This window comes from Suillus fuscotomentosus (assembly GCF_016647785.1).
Source record: "Suillus fuscotomentosus strain FC203 chromosome Unknown F5891scaffold_18, whole genome shotgun sequence".
NCBI classification, from domain to species: domain Eukaryota; kingdom Fungi; phylum Basidiomycota; class Agaricomycetes; order Boletales; family Suillaceae; genus Suillus; species Suillus fuscotomentosus.
The window spans coordinates 23,837-42,285 of record NW_024539530.1 but is presented as its reverse complement, the minus strand read 5'-3'; the positions used below and the strand labels follow the sequence as shown (position 1 = coordinate 42,285).

Sequence of the window (18,449 nt, the reverse complement as noted above, 5' to 3'; positions counted from 1 at the left end):
AGTGATCCGAAGAAGTGGAAGCCTCAAGTACTTATGCCAATATTGGGTGCATATTGGGTGCAGTCACGACACGGCGATATAGTGTAGTGGTTATCACTCGGGATTCTGACAAGGGCTGATTTCCCGAAACCCAGGTTCGAGCCCTGGTATCGCCTTCACTTTTTACCTTTTTCATTCGAATTTCGCGCCTCATTCATTGAACGTCTCTACCGATGATCAGCATGAGGAGGGCCTTCCACGCGCGGTAGCGACCCAACGACTCCCACGAAAGTCTTTATATTGTCACCCTCTGCGATAGGCAATCTTCGGATGCTTCAAGTTCTCTAGTACGTCATATGCAAGGTCAATACTGATACGTCGAAAGGACCTATTGCAGCATGACCTGAACGTTTGAACCCCCATCTGAGTCTTACCCGAATCCCATCCCTTCCTCCCGTCTTTCACCACTCATTGTCCACCACGCAGCCCCGGGCCATTCTCGATCCTTGTCGTTTTGCTTCATCGCACTATCATGCCCGGTACCTTAGAAAGCCGGTATATCAAACTCGAACGTGATTCGCTTCATACCTCCGTCTCTGTTTCGTGATGCTCACTCTGTCTACAGTCATCAGCGGGAGGAATTTTAAAGTTCCCTCCCAGCGCATTCCAGCAGGCATCTACATATCCATCAATCTCGACTCGAGCAGGTGCTGGAATTCAGCCATTGGAGTCTTATTATCCGACGAATCTACAGCGTGGGCCGATACTGTGACCTTGTACAAGTTCATCGAGACTTTCAGACACAAGTCGAGGACTGATCTTTGGTCTCTAGATCATTGGACACGTCACTTGCATTATCGGTGGAGATCAGGGCCTCCTTCGAGCTCGATCGGATGTTGGGCAATGGAGAAGTCGTTGGAAAACTTGAAACATCATGGGATGCGCTGCTCGATCATAGAAGTGAACCTTTCAGTGAGTGACCTTCTCACTCATGCACACATACTCATATCTCGTAGATATCTCGTTCCCGTCCGTTCTTAGTGTTCACCCTTCCCTCACGCTGGAGGCTGTTGTTCTACTTGATAGCGACATTCAGGACAGCGTACTGCTTAACGTGAGTGCTATCAACCTCGGCGTTTCGGCTTTTTGGTTGACATGACACCTCCTGCAGTCCGTCGGTGAATGTGAGATTGTTCGGAATACAGATGCCGGCCATGAACGATTTGCCACATATATGACAAGCAACACGGTCTCTCACCTGAACGATGCCGTACAACATTTTCAGTCGGTCCTGGACCAATGTCCGGTCGGCCATCTTGACCGTGCAGCAGCTTTCACTAACCTCGCGTGGGCCCGCCTTCAAGGCTACATTCAAAACGACTCTCAAGACATTGACTCTATCAATTCTTTATTTCGCGAAGCCCTTGCATTGCGTCCGCAGGGCCACCCCGATCATCCATCATCCATCTATCACCTCCTTCACGCTTTGATTCGGTGCTACAGCGAGGAAGGCACCGCCGTTTATATTCAGGAATCTGCGCAACTGTCCTGCAAATTACTGCCCCTCTGTCCAGAGGGCACTTTCTTTCATAGCATTGCGGCAGGTGCAAATAGCATCGATTATGCGATTCGTGCATGTAACAATCTTCCAACCGACGCATCTGATGAAGGCATCCACTTTCGACAAGTCGTGCTCGACCTCTGTACTCTGGGGAGCGAACACCGTCCAAGAGCCCTCCAAGAGCTTGCACAGGCAGTAGAAGGACGCTTCCAAGAACGCGGCAGCATTGATGCCCTAGACGAGTGTATACAGCTTCGTCGTGAAGCTGTTTCTCTGTGTCCCCAGGGACATCCTGGACACTATACCTACCTGAATAACTTGGCTTTAGTCACTCCATTACCGCTTCGATCACCAAGACAACTCTCATGACCTCAATGAGGCCATCTCTTTGTACGAAGAAGGGCTGCGCTTGTGCCCCGTTGGGAATACATATCGTGATTTCTCATTGGACAACCTAGGACTTGCCCTCCGCACCCGTTTCAATCAACACAGTGATGTTAACGACATCATGAGAGCCATCAGCCTCCATCGCGAGGCACTGACGTTGTGCCCGCCTGGGAATTCATATCGTGAGACCACGCTCCACAACCTTGCTCTCGTGCTCCACGACAGATATGCCAAATTAGATGCCAGCGAGGATCTTGACGAGGCCATCGACCTGTACCGGGAATCACTTCAGTTACAGCAGCATGGCCATCCCAGTCGCCATAAAACTCTTGACAATTTGAGCTCGGCGCTCCGTTATCGTTTTACGCAAACTCAGAGGAATGGAGATGTCGAGGAGGCCATCCGACTGTGCCAGGAGTCGTTGGATACCTTGTCTTCACTGCACCTGGATAGATATTTCAGCTACATGGTGTTACAGGAAACCTATCTGTCTCGTTACCGAGTGCAATACGACCTTGCCGATTTGTCGCTCGCTGTGGAGAACTTCAGACTTGCATCACGTCACCCCACTCAAGAATTTCCGCACGCATCAGAGAGGCTATAGACTGGGCTCACCAAGCTGAGGTTTATCGACACGACTCTGCTCTCGAAGCATACCGAATCTGCTTGGAGCTTTTCGACAATCACGTGATGGCACGATCAACGATCATCTCACGACGTGAGGCTGCAACCGCTTTTCGCGATGCACAGTCACTGCCAGTAGATGCAGCCTCGTGTTCCATACGTCGCGAGGATCTGCAACAAGCAGTCGAACTCCTGGAGCAGGGTCGTGGCCAGCAGTGGTCGTTGGCCTCTCGACTTCGGACTCTGCTGGAAGACCTCGAGGTCACAAATTCCAACTTTGCTTACAAGTTCTCGGAACTCAGCAAGCGTCTTTCTGATGCTCATGGTTCTGCCGGCAGCGCTGACCGAGTTGCTGCTGATCAAGCAGCAACTCAGTACAGGAGACTTCAGGAGCAGTGGGGAGCTGCAGTAGCTGACATTCGCAATATCCCAGGTTTCTCGCGATTCCTGCTCCCCCCGTCTTTTACAGAATTGCAAGCGGCAGCACGTCATGGACCAGTCATCATTCTCGTTGCGAGTCAATACTCGTGCAGCGCCATCATTGTCCCGACCTCGGGAGAACCACACCATGTTCTCTTCCCGCGCATCACTCTCGTACATCTGGAGAGGCTCAAGAGCGACTTTGCCAGGGAGATACGACTTGCCTCTTTTATGCGACCAGAGGAGACGAGGAAGGAATTGCAAGTCCTCCTGAGGATAGTATGGGACGAGATCATGCTTCCCATCGTCATTGTCCTCCAGCGGGATCTCAGAGTGACAAGCCGGTCTCGAATCTGGCTGTGTCCAACTGCAACCTTCACTTCTATTCCTCTCCACGCAGCTCACCCTTTTCGAACGAAGGCGGACGGACGTGGGAGGGAACTATGCCTGGAGAACGTTTATATCTGTTCTTATACGCCGACACTTTCAGCTCTGATCAGATCTAGACAGACGATGAAGACACGTGTAACTACTCCGTCCTTCGCTGCAATCGGACAAAGTGTACCGGGTGCGGGGCAAGGTGGGGCGCTCTTGACTATCGACAGCGAGCTCGAGCTCGTCCGCAAGCTCGTCCCTACGACGGCCAAAACTACCACTCTCTCTGGCGATGACGCCACGCGAGCAGGTGCACTCGACGCAACACCTGGGTGCACCTCGCTTGTCATGGGAAACAGGACCGCGAGCAGCCTTACTATTCACGTTTCGCCATGAGACGAACCTCTGACGCTGCTCGACATCATGGAGAACGACACTCCGCAAGCGGAGTTCGCATTCTTATCGGCGTGTCATACCGCCGTTGGCGACGAGGAGACACCTAACGAAGTGATCCACCTCGCAGCTGGACTGCAGTTTTCTGGATTCAAGAGCGTCATTGGCACGCTGTGGGTGGTGGATGATGCTATCGCAAAACACGTCGTCGAAGCTTTCTATGAGAATATGTTCAAGGATGGTGCGATGGACTGCACGAAGGCAGCCTGGGCGCTGAATCGTGCTACGTGCTCGGTGAAGACGAAAGTGCCACTCGAGCAGAGGATGGTTTTCATACATATTGGTGTGTAGTTCTACTATGTCGCATTGCTTTGATCTGGTACAGTTTTACCAGTTGTTTATATGCATTCTCTTTCGTCTACGCTGTACTTAATGTTGTAGGAATTACCCTCTGTGTCACGCTCCCGCACTCCCGCACTCCAACAATCTTGTTTTCGCTTTTGCAGTTCAGCAAAGTCATTCGTTGCTCGACGATAACGTGTGTATTGGAATGTCCGTGACATCGCTTTCTGCTGACTCTGCTCGAGGACAAGTTGTCCTAACTAATCATCATTCAGGTCCAGAGGCCTGTGCTTTGCTTTCTGAAACCTGGTTACCTTCCAACTAAGCACCGTGAAGTCGCTGACATGAATGCAGTACACTGCGGATCCGTTCAACTATTCTACATACTCATAGAGGCCCCCAAGTCCCGTCGAGTGGTTATCAGACAGTGACCATGTCTATAGGCACTGGTCATCCAAATAAATTGCATAGATTGAACATTGGGTGACGCGGCGACAAAAACGTGTAATAATTACAAGATCCGTGCGATGAGCTGCTGATTGCGAAGAGATACACAAAAACATCGAATGAGTACTGTCCATAGCAAAGCAGCACGACTACCAGTTAGAAGGCACCAAAGAACATATTTCGTACATATTTCTATCTCCTAATTCGATTTGACGCTCGGCACAGTATTACATATGGATCCTCTGGTTTATGAACAGCGATGGTGTGTTTAGGTGATTGGGGCGGGACAGAAGGATATGATCTCTTCGTAGAGGAGCTCTTTGAGCTGTTCGCGGCTGATATCGTCCTTGTGTACTGCCGAATATGGTGAATATGCATGTGCGCTTATCAAACCTGAGTACTTACGGTCGAATTCGAAGAACTCCGGGTCGAGCGGTGGTGCAACTGGTTCGTCATCGGGATCGTGCTGAATCACAGGTAAGCTTGTGCGTTCGAGGAGTAAGAAGTACACATACATATGCTTCGAGGTATGGGTGAGCCAAAGCCTCTTCGACTGTTATGCGTTTCTTAGGATCGAATGTCTAGGAGAAAGGTTTGAGCTACCACTCAAATAGATGAGAAGATCGTGACTTACGAGAGTCTTTGTCAAGAAGTCTACAGCCAAAGGATTGGCGTTGGGGAAGATTTGCGCAAATGGCCGGCGTTTGCGGAAAGGAAGAGCTCGAATATAATCTCGTGATCTGCGTGTGGTAATGGCGTAAAACTCGTCCAGCGTTGGTGTGCCGAGAACATCCAAGATCAAGGTGAGCTGATGGTGGTAGTCTCTGCCGGGGAACAAAGGTTTTCCGGAGAGCATCTCAGCCAAAATGCATCCAACAGACCAGACGTCGATAGCTTTAGTATATTGCTTGAACGTCAGCATGATCTCAGGGGCTCGGTACCACCGTGTAGCGACATATTCGGTCATAAACCCGGTTTCGGTGCCTGATGGTTCGGCGGTCTTTACTGATCGTGCCAGCCCAAAGTCGCAGACCTTGAGATCACAGTTTGCATTAAGGAGGAGATTTGAAGGTTTGAGATCACGGTGGATGACATCAGCAGAATGTAGGGCCTTGAGTGCGCGCAGGGTTTGATAAATGAAATATTGAGCGTGGTCATCTGAGAGGTCTTGGGTTCGGATAACACGGTGCATGTCTGTTTCCATCAGCTCCTGGATCACTGTGTGAAAGTTTGAATGACATGTGGGTTGAATAACGTATTTTTACGCACGATAAACTTCTTTGAAAGCGTCTAGAGAAGGAGGCTTGATAATGTCCAAAATTGAAATGATCTTTAAAGTTATGACTGAGCACGTAAATATAACGAATGGCCAGCAGACACGCTCACATTCTCGCTTACGCCAGCTTCACTGAGAAATTTGAGGAGTTTTAGTTCTCGGAGTGTCCGCAAGCAGAACATGGAATGATCAAAGGGTGCGATCTTCTTGATGGCAACCTTGCGGCCACTGGGCCGGTGAACAGCTGAACAGACGATACCATATGCGCCCTCGCCTACGACATCGAGAACCTGATACTGAGTACCTATTGAAAGAAAGAATTTGTTAAATTGAATGAATGAACAGCAAGGATGAAGACATACCAACGTTGAATCTAACTTTCCTCGGTGCGGGTGCAGCTTGGGATGTAGCACCGTGTTTTGATTTTGAGGGTGCTGCAGCGACAGCTGGAGCCTGCTGAGGGTTTTCAGGCATCTAGAGATAAATGGGAGAAGGAGGGAACGTGGAGGACAAGAAAACTATGAGCAAGGCACAAAGTAGTATAATCTTGCGTGCGTTGTGTACGTAGAAGCAGCGTCCAAGTTTAGCGATGAGTATATATAATAGGAAATAATAACAATTGATTCGTTACAGAATGAAATAACAATAAGTCCCTGGAAAAGTATGTTCCACTGCATCCCATGATTGCCGCCAAGACAACCAAGTTCCGACTTCGTTGTCAACTACTTACGACACCCTTTGCTATAGCGATAGCAGCAACGCTGCCTGAGGCCACTGATTCCTAGCAGTCTGGCTCTGATACCAATGGCTACAACGCCCTGGCTTTTTCGCCAAAATGAATTAGAGCTCTTCGTGATGCGTGCTGCGGATGCGAGCACGCGCGGCAATGTATTGATAACCATGGGTGCCGCTGCGGACGCGCCATATATCTTGATGGTTTCAAGGTCACCTAGGTTTCGAGGCGATAGAATCGAATAGACCAGGTTCGTGACTATTCTAAGATTCTACTACATGCTTTGTCTGAGATGTCAAGGCTGCCACTGGGCTTGATTGGTCTCGAGCCTATTGTCATTCTGTCTAGTTCTTCGTCCTTCTTATAGTGCTCCCTGCCGAGATCATCCTTTTAATTGACTGCCAAATCGCTCAAGAACAAGATTCCACGGGGAGGTTCTAATACCGCACGCGCCCAATAGGCGGCCTATGTCTTCCTTCGAACGTATACAATCTTCCAAGTCGCGTCAGTAGCAGAAGACTCCTTCGCACTTGCCAATCTTAACCAATAGGCCCGCTCCCAGCATTCACTCTCACTTTCATCTCTTTTGAGATGATTCTCATCCCGTTCAGCACAATTTTCTCAATCTCAAAAACATCCGCTGAAAGACTGAGAAGCAGGATGGCTGTGGAGTTGCAGAACATGGCTGAAGTATTCCGACCACAGACTCGGATGTGTACGATCAAGTTGTGTGTTATCACTCCATAAAAATGATTTAGAGTGAAATCTGCAGCTGAATCCTCCATCGATGCTCCCGCTGACCTTCAATTATCTTAGTCTGCATAGTGCGTGCAGTGGATGGCAGGACACGCTATGTTTTGATGGTTTAAGGTCACCTAGATTTTGGAGTGATTCCCATCATCACAATAGACTGGTGGATCATGAATATGAATATTCTGGTAAAGGACGGGATATCAGGTGTGAAGGTACTTGGGAATGTCTCCTACAATAGCGTCATGACAGCATGATGAGATGTAAAAATTCGACAACAAGGCCAGACGACAATGCATATATCTGCACATGTGGTATATATACAAAATATATCCTACCATGAAATGAGTGGCAGCGAGCACACCATCATACTTACTAAGCTTTACCGCACGCCCCCAACGCGCGCCCAAAACATGTCTTCTTTCAAACGTACGATTTCTTTCCACGTACGATCCTCCCATGTCGCATCACCGGCGTAACCTTCCTCGTCGATAGTAGAAGAACGTTTTGTACTACTTGTGTCAATAGATTTACCGTGTGTGCTGGAATCTTGGGATGCACGCCTGGTTTGGCTAGCTTCGGAGGATGGGTCGACAACAGTGGCTTGTACGGTGTGGGGAGAAACATCCACGGACGCTCGCTTCTCGGGGAACGGATCTATGTTCATATTCGCATCAGGTAAGGGGTTGGGGGTTTCGGCGATGTTATGCTTGGTCGTCAAGGGCTCTACAACGTCCTCACCCATCACAACCTTCCGTTCAGGGGGAGGAGATGGTTTGTGTTCTTCTTCCTTCTCTGTGACAGGCGTATCAACTTTCGATGGGGCCTCATCTTTACTAACTTCAGTCGAAGGCATCGGAATTCCTTCCTTTGCTTCGGTCTGTGAAGCAGTAGGGGGCACGGGAACTGCCCTTCGTGCAGGAGCGCGCTTGGGGACGGGTGGAGCACCATTTGGTACAGGCGAAGCAGCCCTGGAAGACGTAAATGGAGAGCCCGTGCGTGGGGGAGCTGGTGAGCCGGCTCTCGATCGACTCGGAGCAATAGGTGTACTGACGCGATGAGGTATCGGCGAAGATATGCGTGAAGGTAAGGGAGCTGGAGAAGCCACACGAGAACGTGGGCGCGGAGGTGGCGATGTAGCACGGAACGCAGGTGACGTGGGTGTCTCTGGCAGGGGAATGGTGTGTGGGGAGGGAGGGCGTTCTGGCTGTGAAGCCGGGGCTTCAGGCTGTGTTGTTTTTTGTGGAGAAGACATATCTACGGAAAACGGGCGAGAGGAGGACATCTCATCAACGGGGGTGGTGAACGATTCTTGAGATGTCCCAGCTTCGGAACCGGCTTTTTTGTCAGTATCGTTTGAAACGGCAGGGCGAGTGTCGATCGAATGGCCACGCCCTTCGCTCCTTTTGGGGAGGGGAGGGGGTGCTTGGACCGGTAGATGGGAAACGGAAGGGAGGGTAGGTGGCGGTGGCGGAAGTTTCCTCGCAATTTTCTTAACCGTTTCCTCGTCCTTGTCTGTTTCCTTGTCCTTGTCCTTGTCCTTATCTTTCTCCTTGTCCTTATTTTCAGTCCAACCAGCAGCCCTCTCCCCAAATGCACTCGCCATTTCCCAAAGCCGCCTGCGCCGAGGAGGCACAGGCGGCTTCTCACCCACAGGGAGCGTAAATGCACTTGCAGCTGGCGAAAAGTTCCTTTTATTCGACTCTTGGGTATTCTCTGTCCCATTGCCACCCGAAATCACGGGCTTCTTATTGGGTATAACGGGCTCCTCCTCCCATATACGCTCCACGATGCATGTGCGGACAAAAGCCCACAGGGAACACGTACTCCGGAGGCGCAGGAGACAGTAATTAGATGTGCATAACGGATAGGGCTGTTGCATTTGAGTAGAGCTTGTGCGGGTTGCCCCCGTGGGGTGTGCTGGTGGCTTGGATACGGAAAGCGTCGAGGTGGAAGACGAAGAAGTGTGCAGTGGTAGAGAGGCAGGCGCGATAGCTGGGGCAGGGGTGGCAGGTGCCTGACGGAATACGTACACTTGCTCAGGCTGCTCGATATCTGCGTCATGTTCCACATGACTTGATGAGGAATTAAAAAGTGAATTCTTGAACCAAAGGTTGCCATTCGTGAGGCGGACATTGTTGCGGCTGCGTGCAAGGGACGCGAGTGGGTGGCTTGGAGGTGTTTCGTGCGATTGGGCGCGCACTATGGCCGTCCCGCAAAGAGCACATGAAATGGAAACGGGTGTGTTCGTTTGGGAGTGGGGATACAGCTCCTGCACAAGTGATGAGAATGGCACTGGTTCGACAATGAGCATCCCTGTGTGGATCGCTGTTAGAACGTTCCGTCGGGAGAGCCAGTTTAATGAAGGGGCCAGGTCAAGCCGAACGGTCGGTTCTCTAGATCACGATAAACAGATGAATCGGAGAAGAAGACGTGTAAGCCACTTACGAATCCTCCGTGAGCAACCGTGCGAGGAAGGGTAGACCCAGAAGTGTGGAGATAACAGGCGAAGTAACCTGTGAAACCCTTAGTCCCCGAAGGTGCGTAACAAACGCAATGAACTCTGCATAGGGGACATGCACGGTCACTAAACGCATTTTCCGTACATCTCCTGGATACTGCTGAGCCAGATGCGCATCCCGCTCGACCCACTTGCCCTTTCCCATACTGAGTCGCGCCTCCTCCGCCTGACGCTCAGCACCCTCTTTATCAGCCTGCATAGTCTGCATTTGAGTCTGCATCACTTTGACAGCTTCCTCAGCTCCCTTGAGCGCCTCCTCCGCCTCGCGCACCTTGCGTTCGCTCTTAGCCCGCGCCAATCGTGCTTCTGCGACCATCGTGTTCGCCTGGTGAAACAGCGATGCACTAAGATCATCGAGTTCTTTCTCAATATCACTCCTGGCTGTCTCTGCTTGCCCACGCTGCGCAGCTTCTTCCGTCGCACGTTCCATAAGCCTGTTCAGCTCAGCAGTGACATGCTCTTTCTCGACGAGCAGCCCTGTATCGAGCGCAGCGAGATGGTGGGTGCGCTCAAGCTCGAGCGATGAGACAGTGATACTCGCATTTCGCAGAGAGCTCTCACAGTCGTGTAGCTGATCTTCGAGGTCGGAGACGCGGTCGTAGGACTTGACGAGCTTGCCGTTGAGCTGGGTGACTTGCGAGAAGAGATCGGTGACTTGGGAACGGAGGGATGCGATTATTTGAGCTTGGGCATCTGAGGTATCTTGATCTTTCTGGTGTTCTTGGTTGAAGAGCTCAGGGTTGATGGCTGTTTCGTGTGTTGGCTCCGTCGATGCCATTGACGACGTGCTCAAGACGCAGTAGTGAACGTCAAACTTGACCAAACAAGAATTTTGAAACGACAGTGTTGCCTAGGGACGAATGCATGATGCATGCTACAATCAAGTACTAAGTACTACATAGTTAAACATGCTTTCATATACGTATGTAGAAGCACGAAGTAGCTAAGACGTCACATCGGCGATCAACACAATGAGACCCCTGAATTCATTAAACGAACCACTACCAAAACACGACAGCAAGCAAAACATACGAGGTGATTGTCGCATTATATCACGTCCACCACGCACGTCTACATGGACAAAAGCAAATGAAATAAGCTTAGGACAACAAGTATACCACGCAGATGAGCACCCCTCGCCCCTCCGAACCACCATGCACATGCGTTCTTACTGTTTGGGTGGCGGAGGGCCGCCACGACCCCGAGGTCCGCCACGGCCCCGGAATGAACCCCTGGACTCGCCATTAGGCGCACCACCCCTTGGCCGACTGATAGGCCGGTCGCCACGCTCCTTTCTGGTCTCAACGATGATCCGGACGTTGCCCTCAGGGCTATCGAAGCGCAATCCGCCCTCGCCACCAGCATTGGTGGGAAGCGAGGCGATGATCGCTTTTTTAGCAGCCTCAAGGCTGGCGAACTCGAGGAATGCACAAGCTTTGCTGCGCACGATCTCGACCTCCTTGACGGTGCCAAAGCGGGCCAGAAGGGTTATCAGTTGCTGTTGCGACACGACATCAGTGACACCCTAATGAAAAGTAGTGAGTGTGTGTATGGATAGTTAGAGAAGTAAGGCATACCTTGACAAAGCACTGCGGAGTGGTGAGTGCGTTGGCAGAAGCGATAGGCGAGTGAGGGTGCGAGTGCGAGTGCTCTCTCCGTGGAGCAGGAGAAGGAGCACTACTAGCCGGCGGTGCTGGGGATGTTGCGGAAGCCGGGACCTCAGACATCCCTTTCGACTCAGTAGCTACCTGTGCGCCCCAGCGCTTAGAGTCGGCGGCAGCGAGGCTGGCCCACGTTTTTGGCGCTGCAGGTTTTGGTGCAGGAGCTGGTTGCTGAGGAGCGGGTGCCTGTTCAGGAGCTGGTGGTGGAGCAACCAGAGCAGGAGGTGTAGGCACTGGTGGCGGCGCAACAAGCGGGGGAGGTGCAGGCGCTTGTGGCGGCGCAATCAGAGCAGGAGGTTCAGGCTCTGGCTCAGCTTCAGGAATGGATGGCTCAGGAGTAGGCTCCCGTTTGATCTCAGGCTCGTGATGGAAACCGTTGACCTCAACCGGAGCAAGTTCAGGCTCAGGTGGTGGGGAGATGGGCTCAGGGACCATAGTAGTTGGCTCTTCAACTTCGGGTTCGGGGGCAGGAGCAGTAGCAGTAGCAGTAGCAGGAGGCGGGAGAGTTGGCTCGCGAATTGATTCAGGTTCAGATTCAGAAGGTGCAGTAGATGAAGCCTCAGGTTCGCTGGCATCATCTTCGACGGTCTCCTCCTTGAGGAAGCGGAAGATGTCGTTGAGGACAAAATAACCGTTTGGCTGCTCTGCAAGGAAGAAGGTTTGCACGAACTTGCGCCAAGGGTCGCCATGATTTGACATTTCACCGATGACCTGAATGATGATACCACCATTGGCACTAGACTGGGCGTCGACTGAGTGGATGTAGACCTTGCAATCGTCGAAACCGAGAGAGGTGATCTTGTTATGGATTTCCTACGCTAGTTGTAAAACCTTATAAACGATGAATAGATAAAAATAGTGCATACCTGCTGGCCAAAACACGCCTTGACATCCTCGCCCTCCGTACCATGAATGAAGGTTGAGGTTTTTGTGTAGAAGCAATGCAAACGATTGGGCTGCTTGTTAACAAAAGTGTAATACTGAGGAACAAATTGCCATCCGACTTCAGAAGGAACGACGTTCTGATGAATCTGAGAAGGAGATGAAGTAGCGGAAGAGCTGGTCATTATGAGGGAATGATGCTGAAACTTGTTTTTTTTTTAACCCAATGACTGAAATTGAACGACTTTACTAACCTGAAGGGAATCAAAAGTGCGTGATAATGGAGTCTAAAGATTACAACGAACAGACGCAAGAAGCCGCGTTTATACTGACGGAGGATGCGAGAGACGGCGTAGACAGAAAAATCACAACAGAGTCAATTTTACACCGGTCTTTGCCGAATGCTGACAAATTACGTGGCGTCCCGTTCCCGCGCATTGTCAAGTTTCAGATCACACAACTGCTTTCATCGCTTCATCGCGGCATGGGGGATGCAGAGGACTTTGTGGCCCCGCTTTAAATCCTTTTGATCTAGGCAGGTTATTGACTTCATTCATACCTATGGTTAATGTTCACCAGTCATCTGATGGCTTGTCTAGTTTAACCAAGCAAGAAATACAAACTAACTTATGCAAACCTGATGTAGTCAATGGGTCTTACCACAGACGCACCTGAGGCTTCAGAATCATAATTAATGTCGATGTTTATCAGCTCAACGTGTTATCAGAAAGCCATGACGACAAGTTACACATAGCCTTATTGTCAAGTGACGAAGTTTCACTTGGCTGGCTCGTGGCCAAGACTAATTATAAGGGGCAACCGCTCCAGTTTTCTCCACTTCGACATATAAGTAGATAGCGCAGCAGCCATTCAGGTTGGTCGAAATAATTTCTCATATTCGCTCAAACACCGATGCCAGCCAGTATTAATCTTCTACTGCTCTTTATCCTTGTGTTCTGTTTGTCAAATAATGGTGTGCACGCCTTTGGGGCAGGCAACATTCCTTCGTAAAGCAGCACAGTCCATTCCTTAAATTCTGCTTTCACTCACGATTTGATAGATATGCATTTGTCGAAGGCAAGGCATTTAGGCATGGAGATATCGTAGGCGGTCTTCAACCTGATCGTTAGGCTGGCGTACTGATCGCCACCCTTTTTAGGAGGATGCGCTTGCAGACCTCTTGAAGAAGGGGGTTGGTGGATTCGCACTCTCCAGTCTCATTGGAAAGGGTCCCAAGTTTGGTGGCCTCGACATTAAGCGCGTATACTTTGGGTGTGTGTTTGCAGATGCCAACACGTATTTCTTCGTGATCTAATCCATCAACCGGCATGTAGCAATTGGTTGAGAGATTACAGTCAGGTAATTTAACGACTCTCCTAATGTATGAAAGTTTGGCAACTCCATGACATTTGATAGGCTGTTGATATCGGTACACTGAAGAAAGTGAATCTGCAAGTACGTCATGATTATCATCCTCTTGATTTTCAAAATATCAATCTACGAATTTCCAGACGATCCTCAATTTAGTTATGGTGCTCGGGTTTATGGCATGTGCGGTCGTCGCCCTTCAAACTTGCTCTTATTCTGCTTTAGGCCAATGGATATGCCACTGGGGAATTTGAAGTTACGCCAGAGAGACTGGGTGCATATCTACCAGTAAGTGCCCCGCGACATATAAACCACATGGCGTATCAACGTGCACTACACAGACAGAACATATTGATAATCCGAAAGGTTACGGAGAGGGAGAAGACGCACGGCAGTATGACCCCAGACTGCGCGGCCCTGTCCACGTACTTAACGTTTTTGGTTACCTATCACTTACCCTACTCACCTGCATCATTCTTTCCAGCCTGATGAACTCGCCATTGATCCGCAGACGGGAATGAAAAACTATATCGCAAATGGTTCGTCTCCTCACCTCGATTTTATTTTGACCTCGAGTGACTCATGGGTGCGACAGAAAATGGACATTGGGATACATCCAAGTCCCTCGTGCGTAGAGTACTCCAGCAGTGCATTTACCTCGGCAGGAAATATAAGAGTTCTGGAGATAACGCAGATCAATACGAGGCGTTTAGGCTCCTTGGACAAGCTGTAAGTTGAACATTCAGTTAAAAATATCTACCTGTGGCGCATAGATGCACCAAGTATGTGCGATGACCGTGCGATATACATTGTAGCGTATAGTCGTGCCCGTCGTCGGTGTCCATTGTTTTGCTATGAACAACTCGCACTGGTTTTATCGCAACACCAACTGATCTAACTAAATAGCTCCACACCCTTGAAGACTTCCCTGCGCACTCTAATCTCTGCGAGCTTGCTCTTGTTTCCATGGGACACGGTGATGTATTTGTGCATGTTGGTGATGCCGTACGAGTGCGAGCACACAACGGAAATATGGTCGCGCCAATCGTCACCGGTGGGTCTTTTTACGCTATGGTACCGTCAGGAATAACCACGCTCACTATGATTTCTGTTCAGGAACGTTTGGATCGAGTGATTTTATTCACAGCCTGCTTGGAGGTATGCACCTATAGTCTCTCGTCCTAGTGGCGATTATTGAAACTTACTCTCGTCCAGAGGCTACCGATCACATCGTAAGATTATTGGTCTGGGTATACATCACAATTCTCATCTTCATTCATTCTCTAGAGTGAAGCTTCTGTCACGGATCTCAATAAAGAGTTTGATCGCGCACGCTCCAAGTCCAATTCGTCGAGTGCCATACTCCGCGATGCTTTCCTTAAACTTCCTGGTGGAAGCGGTGATAAGATGCGCGGCGATATGGAAGGCATCGAGCGCATGCGCACTGGGATGGAACGTGGTGATAGGCGGCCTGAGGACATGAGCCCGCAAGAGTTGCATAGCGTGCTATGGAAGGTCTTGAGCTTCAGAGATTCTGGTATGCCCTTGATTTGATGCTCCTCAGTGGTGTCTCACTCTTTCAAAGTTATGAAAGGCATATCGGGGATGTTAGGTGAATTTGATTGTTTATGACAAGCACTCCCGGTACTAATGGATGCTACAGAGAAGATCCCTGGACTGAACTCGATCATAGAGAAGATTCAGGAGTCAATTTCTGGTCAGTTCATAATCGAAGTTGATGGCTAGGTCATACTGATGACTTCCCAACAGTGTTCGTTTTCACTACTTTGGAGGTAGGGAATTTGCTGAAAATGTGTCCTCCCCGCTGTGGTTGCTGATTACTCGGGACATAGCCTTTTTTGAAACCAATCCTGGAGACTGCGACGGCTGGACTATCATCGGCCTCGTCGGAGGTTATCAACGAGCATGATCAATATGAGGTGAGTACTTCCCACTAAGGAAGTATTTGGAGTGTTTGGTTCGCGAGTGCTTCCGTGTCCCTCCGCGTTTTCATCCTGAGTTGCCTCGCTTTCGATCTCTCCGGAACCCGATGTTCGGTTTTTGTCGTATCACTCTTGGCCATCATGCTCGCTTATCGATCTCTCCCTACTTCCTGATTTTGATGTCAACATCAACTGACGTCTCTTGCTCCGACAGGTGTTCAACAACCCATACGCTGTGAGTTTGAACGACTTTGACACGTGCGGCAATAATTCCTTATCACCCCTTTTCCCCACAGAGCGACCCCACGCATTCTTTCCTTAGCAAAGATCACTTCGTACGTAAACTCCTTTTCTCCTCGAGGAGCTGCGCAATTACATTTTACTCATCAAATGTAATGCTTCCAGAACTTGATCCTAAATGAACCTGCCGGTAATATCGCAAAAATCATCCTTGTAAGTTATTCTCCACACATTAAACCGCTGCGCTCAGCACTGTCATAGAAACATACTGTCAATTTGGTTACGAAGGCCTGGGACGACAGTTCCCTCAATGTGAACCAGGTCACAGATCAGGCTTTGCAGTGCCTGTATGTCTTTTTCCTTTCATATTCTCGGCACAGATTGATCATTATCCGCAGCTTCCATCCCGACTTTCACCAGTCTTCTTCCGTAGTCCAGCATGAAATGCTGGAATACATGAGATCGTGGGTGCAGAGTCTCGGGCGTAATCAGCACGCCACGCTTGCACGTCTCACAAAGGAATCGGTGCGAGCGCAGAACAGCACTCGGTTAGCCGCCGATGGGAGTGCTCCCGTTTCTCATGCGCAGAATGCGCAGATGCAGCAGGGCATCCAGGGGTTTGTGCAGGGGATTCCCGGTGCTACACAGATGCAGGGTCTGATGAACATGGTGGGTGGGTCTGCGGGGACGGGACGAGAGGGCGGTCAGTCCAGTGGGCAGCCCGGTTCCTACTACTCGAGGCCAGAGACAACCGTCTCGTATGGTACTGTACAAACCACCAGCTCGAGCTACGCGCCTCCTTCAGCCCCACTGCCACCGTCAGCGGCATATACCCCTGATTCGTATGCGCAGCACTCGCAGAGCGGGCCATTGTTCCATTCGCCTCCTGCCCAGAGCCAGTACGCACCGTCCTACGTGCAGCCGTCCCCTCCCATGTCATCGTCATTCATCAACGCGAGCAGTACGTACACACAGAACGTGCAGGGTGTGCCTGGTGGACACCCGAGCGCCAGACCTTTCGGCGGATATCCACCTCCGTCGTCGAATGCTCCATTTATAGGCGGGTACCCAAGCGCTAGACCTACAAGCGGCTATCCGCCGCCAAACATTCCATCACCAGCTTTTCCACCTGCAGGTGATTTCTCTACATCACACCGTCCGCATGTAGGTGGATATCCGCAAGTAAGCGGCCCACCTGCAGGTGAATTCCTTGACGAACATCGTGGCACCCACGGTCATGAGTTCCCCGAAGCGCCGGTGTATGGTAGTCGTTATGAGCAACATGCGTTCGATAACGATGATCGGGACCAACAACAGGCTTCCTTCCCATCGCCAGGAGGCTACTCCCCGCGAAATGATCCGTATGATAATAGGAGATGGTGAAACACTGGAAGAGGCGAGCAAATGAATACATGTTGAATGATGTATGTTTTTTGTGTCATGTAGCACAGAAATTTGGTATCATGTTTGAAGCAGCGAACATTTTGAGTACATTGAATAAGTTAACGATATGTAAAAGTCGCAGTGGCTTCTGAGAAAACATGATGAAAGAGCGTGGAGTAGAGATAAATGAGATGAATACAATACTAGACTGTTACGGTGATTGCTAGAGTACAATGCATGCGATTATGATGATGCGGCTATAATAACGAGAATGACTGCAGGAGAAAGGATTGAAAAGACGATTACCATACGAATTCCGGCGTTGCACTTTCATAGTGACAATTCTTCGCGGTCCACGATTGTCATGAGTCCTGATACATTCTGGACTCGGTCTAAGGCAACTGGTTTTTGAGGGTCTGGGAGGGACGATCGCGAAGCCGAAGCGTTGTAGCGGACCTAGACAAATGGGATTTGGGATCTCAGAGACTCAAAGCAGACAAAGGACGAACCTGAACTTTGTAAGATCCGTGTCGTCTGTCCCTGGGGACACGTATTGAACACTCCCAGCTGATTCAAAGTATAGTAAGCAACAGGAGCGCAGCATAGCTCCACGAGCTCCACACACCTTTCGTCTACCAATACATTCGCACCTATGTTCTCTGCTCTGTCCAGCAAGCTTGCTCTCGATCCCCTCAACAACTTTGGAACATCCACTGCATCCCTACAAAAGAACAGGTCACTCTGCACCAGTGGGACCTTGCGTTTTGACGTAACACCCTCCCCTCGCAGTAAGGGGTGAGTCTGTGGCTCGCCCGAAGTAGAGCCAATGAATTCAGTCTTTGACGTGTTCCGTCGTAGTTTTACGAGTGCATTTGCGACGGTAGAAATGGCCAATGGAGCTCTGATGGGAGATGGTGGAGACGATAGCATGTCGGGTATAATATTTGGTATTATCAGCCAGTCGATAAATCAATTGCAAAGTTTATGTGCTATAAGTATACTGGCGGCTCTGGCCAGTGTCGGAGTTTACATGTGACTCTATTTCCAGCCTATTTCGCTTCACTTTCAGTTCTAAACTAGCCCGTACCGTGCAGATTTATTGTGTTTCACCCGGAACTGAACGAAGACGTGAAACTTTCCGTAACCATCGAGTGCTTCGAGACT

The 18,449-nt window shown here is 50.1% G+C and overlaps 6 protein-coding genes and 1 non-coding gene across 7 annotated transcripts; 3 read left to right on the top strand and 4 right to left on the bottom strand.

Annotated features, from left to right (window-relative positions):
- The first annotated feature begins 72 nt into the window (after positions 1-72).
- F5891DRAFT_t61 lies at positions 73-155 on the top strand. The gene has a single exon. It is a non-coding gene; the product is annotated as a tRNA-Gln (tRNA).
- On the top strand, positions 154-4,384 carry F5891DRAFT_1172155 (uncharacterized protein; the record flags this gene model as incomplete). The annotated part of the gene is made up of 10 exons (XM_041365573.1): positions 154-551; positions 605-755; positions 812-951; positions 996-1,093; positions 1,151-1,807; positions 1,869-2,452; positions 2,503-3,656; positions 3,744-4,082; positions 4,181-4,277; positions 4,357-4,384. Exons 1-10 carry the CDS (start codon positions 512-514, stop codon positions 4,382-4,384), a joined length of 3,288 nt encoding a protein of 1,095 aa, XP_041227647.1. The 5' UTR covers positions 154-511.
- Positions 4,385-4,498: 114 nt separating this feature from the next.
- Positions 4,499-6,418, bottom strand: F5891DRAFT_1024475 (kinase-like domain-containing protein). The gene is made up of 7 exons (XM_041361330.1): positions 6,167-6,418; positions 5,915-6,108; positions 5,798-5,858; positions 5,163-5,746; positions 5,044-5,109; positions 4,934-4,994; positions 4,499-4,882 (listed from the first exon to the last, which is right to left on the bottom strand). The coding sequence occupies exons 1-7, from the start codon at positions 6,276-6,278 to the stop codon at positions 4,797-4,799; spliced, it is 1,164 nt and encodes a 387-aa protein (XP_041227646.1). The 5' UTR covers positions 6,279-6,418; the 3' UTR covers positions 4,499-4,796.
- A 1,077-nt stretch (positions 6,419-7,495) lies between these two features.
- On the bottom strand, positions 7,496-10,617 carry F5891DRAFT_171677 (proline-rich protein). The gene is made up of 2 exons (XM_041370768.1): positions 9,736-10,617; positions 7,496-9,683 (listed from the first exon to the last, which is right to left on the bottom strand). Exons 1-2 carry the CDS (start codon positions 10,584-10,586, stop codon positions 7,670-7,672), a joined length of 2,865 nt encoding a protein of 954 aa, XP_041227645.1. The 5' UTR covers positions 10,587-10,617; the 3' UTR covers positions 7,496-7,669.
- Positions 10,618-10,976: 359 nt separating this feature from the next.
- F5891DRAFT_949435 (uncharacterized protein) lies at positions 10,977-12,536 on the bottom strand (the record flags this gene model as incomplete). The annotated part of the gene is made up of 3 exons (XM_041374877.1): positions 10,977-11,333; positions 11,386-12,282; positions 12,336-12,536. The coding sequence occupies 3 exons, from the start codon at positions 12,534-12,536 to the stop codon at positions 10,977-10,979; spliced, it is 1,455 nt and encodes a 484-aa protein (XP_041227644.1).
- A 592-nt stretch (positions 12,537-13,128) lies between these two features.
- Positions 13,129-17,389, top strand: F5891DRAFT_1024467 (heterokaryon incompatibility protein Het-C-domain-containing protein). Its single transcript, XM_041361329.1, has 23 exons — positions 13,129-13,358; positions 13,412-13,454; positions 13,511-13,623; positions 13,686-13,710; positions 13,768-13,806; positions 13,863-13,898; positions 13,945-14,007; positions 14,061-14,144; positions 14,204-14,258; positions 14,315-14,448; positions 14,626-14,773; positions 14,836-14,877; positions 14,935-14,951; positions 15,007-15,256; positions 15,305-15,331; positions 15,383-15,436; positions 15,490-15,512; positions 15,573-15,659; positions 15,877-15,897; positions 15,959-15,997; positions 16,068-16,115; positions 16,164-16,249; positions 16,301-17,389. The coding sequence occupies exons 1-23, from the start codon at positions 13,264-13,266 to the stop codon at positions 17,283-17,285; spliced, it is 2,514 nt and encodes an 837-aa protein (XP_041227643.1). The 5' UTR covers positions 13,129-13,263; the 3' UTR covers positions 17,286-17,389.
- F5891DRAFT_1143538 (uncharacterized protein) lies at positions 17,390-18,310 on the bottom strand. The gene is made up of 3 exons (XM_041364957.1): positions 17,911-18,310; positions 17,795-17,852; positions 17,390-17,741 (listed from the first exon to the last, which is right to left on the bottom strand). Exons 1-3 carry the CDS (start codon positions 18,213-18,215, stop codon positions 17,616-17,618), a joined length of 489 nt encoding a protein of 162 aa, XP_041227642.1. The 5' UTR covers positions 18,216-18,310; the 3' UTR covers positions 17,390-17,615.
- Between the last annotated feature and the right edge of the window lie 139 nt (positions 18,311-18,449).